We start from the raw sequence: 7095 nt of genomic DNA, 5'->3' as shown, positions 1-7095 counted from the left end.
TACTTAATATCATTATCACATTATGTGATTGGCATTTCATTGAATGAATGAGAGGATAGTGTAATTATTGAAAATTTCCGGACAAAAATGGTCTTTCACTTAAAGAAATAAGGCAAAAAATTATATATATATATATATTTTTGGATGGGGAGAGACAGGACTTTTTGAGTAGAACAGGCTCCAGGGCTGTGCAATGCTGCAGTTACACCTAATGCGATCCGCGCATTGTACTTGCATGGATCGCCTTTTCTTTACAGCCACAAAAATTTGTTCATTAGCTTGATTACGGCAGCATGTGGGAAGAGCTACAACCAGATGTTTTCAGCCTAATTGTGACTATCTTACGTATTATGTATGTAAGACACAGATGGAAGATCAGATTTGCTATTCTTATGAAGAGTTCAACACAGAATTCTAAAGCGTTAGTGCATTTTTCAAACTGCACTAACTCCAGACTTCCCCAGAAAAGTCCCGCTCGCCAGCCTTGCAGGAGGAGGTGTTCATCCTGAATGCAGACATACCTCCACCTGTGAGCAGTTGTCAGTCTGGGGCTGTGGGAGATAGGCGTTTACCCCTCGACTTTNAATTGACTCTGTGGGAGTTGAATCAACACTCCAATTTTTGCTGTGCAGATTTGCTATTTTTATGAAGAGTTCAACACAGAATTCTAAAGTGTTAGTGCATTTTTCAAACCGCACAAACTCCAGAGTTCCCCAGAAAAGTCCCGCTCGCCAGCCTTGCAGGAGGAGGTGTTCACCCTGAATGCAGACATACCTCCACCTGTGAGCAGTTGTGTCAGTCTGGGGCTGTGGGAGATAGGCGTTTACCCCTCGACTTTGTGGGCGATACTGAGCAAAACTCAACTAATCACAAACACTAATGATCACACTTTGTAAACATTTATTAAAGAGCTTTGAAGGATTGCTCAACATATATTTTTTAATCCAGATAGAGTATGTCTCTCTTTGTGCCTCAAGTGTGAAAAACCATGCAAAGAACAGCTAAACCATCAACCATAAACTCATGCCACTCTGATATTGTTAAGTGGGATGGACCAAACGTGGAGGCGGGTTGGATCTGGCCCACGTCTGATTTAGTGATGGAAATAAGTCATTGTGACAACTTCTCCTGTGTGTGGGGAACAGCCAGAAGAAACATTCATGTGCAAGTTTTGAAAGAAAAAGCAGAAGAAGTTCTCAAGACTCCGTATTTTAATTCTTAGCAAAAAGACAGTGTCTTTAAAACATACAATTAATTAAAATACATATAAAACATTACTGTTTATAAAGTCAATTTGTAAATGTCATTAATAACACTGGGTCATTTCATTTTACTAAAGTGCCTTTCTTAAATGTAAAAAAAACAAACAACATTCTATAAATTTTACACTTTTTACATAAATCAGTATTTCATTTCTTTTAAATAAACAAAAACAAATAAATTAGGTTTTTTACTACATTTTTTTAATACATCAACATATTTTATCACATTTTTTCTTCTCCATCTGTAATTTACCTCTGCTTTTCAAGTAAAAGTTCATATATTTTACATTACCAAAAAAACAACAATTCTGCGAGATTGAACAACCCCCCACCCCATCCCACCACCCCCAGACTTTAAATTACTGCTCACTAGTGCTACAGATCTCAGTGACAACCTTACCCTGCATTTTTAGTTTCAGTTGGAGTTTGTTTTTTTTAAAGACATCCCTATACGGCTCCCACATTTCTTCTTTGATCTTTACGTCTTCGCCGCTCGCCAGCAGAACCTTTAGCCACCCAGGCGAACTGCCCTTCTTGACACCAATGACAGTGGCTGTCTCATATACTTTTTCCTCTTTCTGTTGAAACAATAAGCACATACATAATGTTATAAATCAGAATGTTTATGTTTAAAAAGAAAGAACTTAATTTACGCAGTCCTTTAACTAATCACATTAAAACAAGAATAAAAGACGTAAGTAACAGTGTGTAAAAAACTAGTAAAGAAAACACAAATTAAACATAATGTTATCATTTCAACAGTTTTTGACTATATATTTTCAAGAACTAAACATCTGAATTTGTCAAAAATCTAGCAAAGGACCACCAGACAGCACTTTCAAAGCCCAGAGGGTCAACAGACAAATAAAAAAATTTGATTTAGGGTTATCTAACCCTTTAAAATAAACTTGTGAATTATAATAAAAGCCTCTGTGTGCATCTGCATCTAAAAATGGCGACAACAGAAGTCAATGGGACTTCTTGCAACCTACTGGTACTTCCTATTTGGAACACAGAGGGAGGGGGGGTTTCCTCAGTCCAGTTCTTACTTATACAGACAATGGTCCAACATAATCATTTACAGGTCCAGTAATGGTACAGTCCTGTACCACAGCCCCACCCTTCTGACTGGATTTTCAAATTTAGGCTGTGAGTGGCGTCTGCCTCTTATCCTGTTGTTGTGTTACCCTATAATATTGCTTCATTTTGAATGATCTGAATTACTGATTTATCTACCACCCAGCTTCTTTGTGGTATGTTTTCAATAGGCTATACAACATTTCTGATTTAATTTAATCTGCCTGCAGAACATACAAGTTCATTTCAAATTCTTATATTATTTTCTAATTTCTTCTGAACAGACACTACAGGTACTGCTGTGCAGCAGAAGATAATAAAATGTAAACTTAATCTTAAAATAAACAGTTCTGATAATAAATTTAATCATCATTTCACTCAGTCATCTGACATGTGTACATGTTGGAGGATTGATCAAACACATAAGATCTCTTAATTTAGTGTCGTGTCAGGAGTCGTTAAAAACAAATTTATTTCACTATTATTAGATCACCTCATTAAGAAATGAGCATAAACGGCACAAATGTAACTAACAAATTCAATATTGATGCACAATAAAACAACAAATTATTCTAATTCGAAGCTCTATTTGTTAATATTTTAACAAAACCCTCAAACTCATCTCAACTCCAGAACCACAATCGAGTCCCCGCCCCCTGTGCGCATCTGTTACGAGTATGGTATGAATAAAATCGTCAAAATTAATTCTTACACCTCTATTTGGTATGCTTGATTATGATGAAAGTGGGGCTGCACGGTGGCGCAGTGGTTAGCGCTCTTGCCTCACAGCGAGAAGGCCCCGGTTGAATCTCAGCTGGGGGATTTGGGACCTTTCTGTGTGGAGTTTGCATGTTCTCCCCGTGCATGCGTGGGTTTTCACCGGGGACTCCGGCTTCCTCCCACCGTCCAAAAACATGCCTCATAGGTTAATTGGTGACTCTAAATTGCCCCTAGGTGTGAATTTGAGAGTGGATGTGTGTGATTGAGGCCCTGAGACAGACTGGCGACCTGTCCAGGGTGAACCCCGTCTTCGCCCATCGGCAGCCAGGATAGGCTCCGGCACCCCCGCGACCCCGAACGGGAAGAAGCGGACAAGAAAATGGATGGATGGATGGATGGATGATGAAAGTGCACAGGTAGGGAAAACAAATCTTTTAAAATTCAAAATTAATCTTATTTTGAATGTGATCTGTAGGCCAACATTTAAGAAGCCCCAAAACTTACACTGAACGACCATATCTTGGATCCAGAAAGCCATAAACTTTGTGACAAAAAAAAGCAATACAAACCAAAAAAAATAATGAACAAAAACACCAATGAGCATCACACACAGTTCTAAAACTTACTTGGATTGTTGTGTATCCTGTCGACTTCATCTGAAGTCCGTAAGGAGAGCGCTCCATTTTCATGTGTGTGAGAGAAATCACATCCCCGGGATTTAGGTCTACCATGACTGCAATGTCCCTCCACAGGCTGATGGCCATTGAGAAGCCTTCCTGTTGTTGGAATAATTTAGCAGAATTTGAACCAGAAAAATTATTAAACTGAATTACAAAAAAAAGCTTAACATTTAGTTGCAGCTATAACAAGTTTATTTTTCTTTTTTTTATTATTCGTAGAGTTCTTTGACAATACCTCCAGAAGTGTCAGATTTGTCACAGGAACCAGGTCCCTGCCTACTTTCACCGGCTTCACTGGACTGACCTGAAAATATAATTTAGGTTAATACTTCAAATTTCAATTACCATCGCCAGTTACATGGAAATATTTTAGTTTTAGTACTTCATTTTAGTTTTCTTCAGTTTCAATTACTTTTTTTTTTTTTACACAAAAATATTGACTATTTTATATGTGGTGCAGCACACTGTCACTGTAATTTAGCAACAGTGTCCAAATGACAAACCAAATGCTTGCTTTAGAGAAGCCAATCCAGAGACATTTAACATGGGCTTTGTGACCAGAAAGTATTTTTTGGTATACATAGTTACTGTTATCACTTTTTACTACCCAACCAGAATCCAATCAGAATAGCGTTTTCACCCAGGCCATGGCACATAAAAAAAGCGCAATTTTTACTCTGCCTTGGGAATACTTGAGTTAGATTTTAATGTTTTCAGACAAACTCCTAATGCTTTGTTTATATGGAACATGTTTCTGCATAAACTTTGACAGGTGCATGAAGCACAGCAAAAAATTAGAAACTCACATTTAGGGTTTCTTATGTATAAACTGTACAGTTCTAACGAGGAAAAAAGTGTCCAATAGGAAAAAAAAAAAATCAACTAGTTTAAAACCAAAGCCAAAACCCCCAAATTTCAATTAGAAATATGTTGTTTCTCCTTTTTTTAAGTTCAACACAATGAAGTGTTCCCTGTTTTGTCCTCCACGTTACGTTCTAAAAAATAATCTGTGATAGATCCACAGAAGTCCACAAGTAGAATTATAGGTGTTGCCTGTAAAGGTGCATTCACGTCAAACTACAGCGGATTAGTGGATTAGTATTCTAGTATTGGGGTGGCCGCGGTGCAGTGGTAGGGCGGTCGACTCCTGATCAGAAGTGAGCGGGTTCGACTCCCGCCTTGCCCGCCCATGTGTCGAAGTGTCCTTGGGCAAGACATTGAACCCCGAATTGCCTCTGGTGGGAGGTTGGCGCCAGTGTTCGGCAGCGGAGCCACCACCAGTGTGTGAATGTGCGTGTGAATGGGTGAATGGGTCTGTGACTGTGAAGCGCTTTGGGCCCTCGAAGGACGGTAGAAAGCGCTATACAAGTATACGCCATTTACCATTTATTCTACCTGCTGATCGAGCCACTGCAAACATCACATGCCCAAAACTGAGTTACTGATTGGTAGATGCGACGTGGCGACCTGTCAAACGTCAGATATTTACATTTTGGCTGCTCCGCCCAATTTGCGCCTAGTCACTCAAATCGAACTGATGACAGACCTTTGCGTCACGGGGCTTCAGATCACCTCATGTTTCGTCTGTTCCATTGCCTTAACTTTGAAATTGACCCCCCCTGCCACGCAAATCGCATTTGGTGTAAATGCACCTTAAAATTTGTCACTGGACACTGTCCATGAAAAAAAATAAAATGCATAACAATGAAGAAACAAAATTCCCATACCTCAGTCACCTCGCCCTTGATGGTCACCAGGTCCCTGCTGACTACACAGTCGCACATTTTAATTTGCTCAGATGGGGGACTTAAAAGTTTTATTGCTTCTGCCTGAAGTGATTCTGTTATAACAATGTCTGGTGCATTAAAAAATTCTGTTTTTTTATTTATATTAATAAAATATGGAGGATTAGCACCTCGAAAGCCATAGCCTCTGATTATGTACGACTCCCCTTCTGTAACTTTATCGACAAATTCTTCATATAATGTAATTTTGGAAACCGATTTTCCGTCTGATATTGCAGCAGCACTGTTTTTTTTTGCCAATGCTGGCTGAGGCCTTGGACTGCTAAAGTCCCAGGCCAGAACTTTTGGAGCATTAATTTTTTTAATAATTACAATATGAAGGGGGGGGGGGCTTTTCATAAGGTGATTTTTGTTTGGTCCAAATTATTTTGGAGAGCGCCATTCTGTAAAACACACACACAAACACACAAACAATTAGTTAATTAAACATATCTTCTTTCCAGTATTACTCAAATTGCCAAATATGACATGTTTCACTACCCTTCTGGCTCCTCTATATTGCCACAATTTAACCCTTCCACTCTGCTTATCTTGTTTACATTAAAAGAGGGGTCATCTGGACCGCACAAGACAGTGCGCTGGACTTTTTTTTTTTTTTAATCATTGATTTTTGAGTTTCACTAAAGTCCATGGCAGACATAAAAAACAGTCCACCTTTGTCCACATTTGTCATGGAAGGAATCACACATCAATATTTGGTTGGAGTCATCTGGACCCCAGAGAGAGCGGAAGGGTTAAGAAGCATTTGAAGCTGTAGCCGTGCCTGAAAGTGTCTCCTTGAAATGGAAGGCAAGGGACTCAGGGCTGGATAGCAGGTAGGCTAATCCATAGCATACTAGTAAGTTGAGTACAAGTCTATTTGGAAGTGCTTTGAAGCACAGAAGTTTACATTTTAAAGGTAACATTTAAGTTATTCAACATGACACTTTGACCAGTGACTACTGATGATGTTAACAGGTTGGTAGCAGATATCAAATGTAAAGACAACTTTATCCATGTCTGAGCTTGGGATATTTGGAGAAGCTGTGAACATAGTGAAAAAAAATCAAATTCAGCACATAATCTAGCCCTATTTCTGCTAGTAGACACCTCTCAATTTAGCTCTCAGTAGTATTGGTTTAATTGTCAATGACACAAACTCCATAATACGAAAGATTTTTTAGTCATTTCATCTCTATATCTGTTAAGTAACTTACAAGGAAGTCGGGAGGAAAAGAAAATAAATAGAGTGCAGGTGGAGCGGTGGCGCAGGTGGATCGGCGGCACAGGTGGAGCGGCGGCACAGGTGGAGTGGTGGCACAGGTGGATCGGCAGCACACGTGGAGTGGTGGCACAGGCGGAGTGGTGGCACAGGTGGATCGGCGGCACAGGTGGAGTGGTGGCACAGGTGGAGTGGCGGCACAGGTGGAGTGGTCTAATAATTCTGTTAAAAAAAATGTTAAACTAAATTTAGTAAATGGGATTTATGAGCATTCAACAGCAGAGTAAAAATTTAAATATTTTTGTGCAATAAAATATATGCTAAATGTTACCATTACAACTGGTAAGTTT

General features: G+C 39.3%; 1 protein-coding gene across 1 annotated transcript; it reads right to left on the bottom strand.

Moving 5' to 3' along the window:
* Window positions 1-684: 684 nt before the first annotated feature.
* Window positions 685-6851, bottom strand: LOC112139639. Its single transcript, XM_024262476.2, has 5 exons — window positions 6741-6851; window positions 5467-5927; window positions 3975-4043; window positions 3686-3835; window positions 685-1840 (listed from the first exon to the last, which is right to left on the bottom strand). The coding sequence occupies exons 2-5, from the start codon at window positions 5881-5883 to the stop codon at window positions 1622-1624; spliced, it is 855 nt and encodes a 284-aa protein (XP_024118244.1). The 5' UTR covers window positions 5884-5927; window positions 6741-6851; the 3' UTR covers window positions 685-1621.
* Between the last annotated feature and the right edge of the window lie 244 nt (window positions 6852-7095).

Source organism: Oryzias melastigma, unplaced genomic scaffold (assembly GCF_002922805.2).
Source record: "Oryzias melastigma strain HK-1 unplaced genomic scaffold, ASM292280v2 sc01097, whole genome shotgun sequence".
Classification (NCBI taxonomy): domain Eukaryota; kingdom Metazoa; phylum Chordata; class Actinopteri; order Beloniformes; family Adrianichthyidae; genus Oryzias; species Oryzias melastigma.
The sequence above is the reverse complement of the archived record's forward strand: the minus strand, read 5'-3'. Positions and strand labels throughout refer to the sequence as shown.

What these genes read in the sequence shown, in the direction of transcription:
- LOC112139639 (XM_024262476.2), bottom strand. Translation starts at nt 5,883, where the DNA reads ATGAAAAGCCCCCCCCCCCTTCATATTGTAATTATTAAAAAAATTAAT. An exon ending in TCAAGGGCGAGGTGACTGAG is followed by an intron (nt 4,044 to 5,466) that starts GTATGGGAATTT and finishes TTATATTTTCAG; the next exon opens with GTCAGTCCAGTGAAGCCGGT. An exon ending in CAGGATACACAACAATCCAA is followed by an intron (nt 1,841 to 3,685) that starts GTAAGTTTTAGA and finishes TTGTTTCAACAG; the next exon opens with AAAGAGGAAAAAGTATATGA.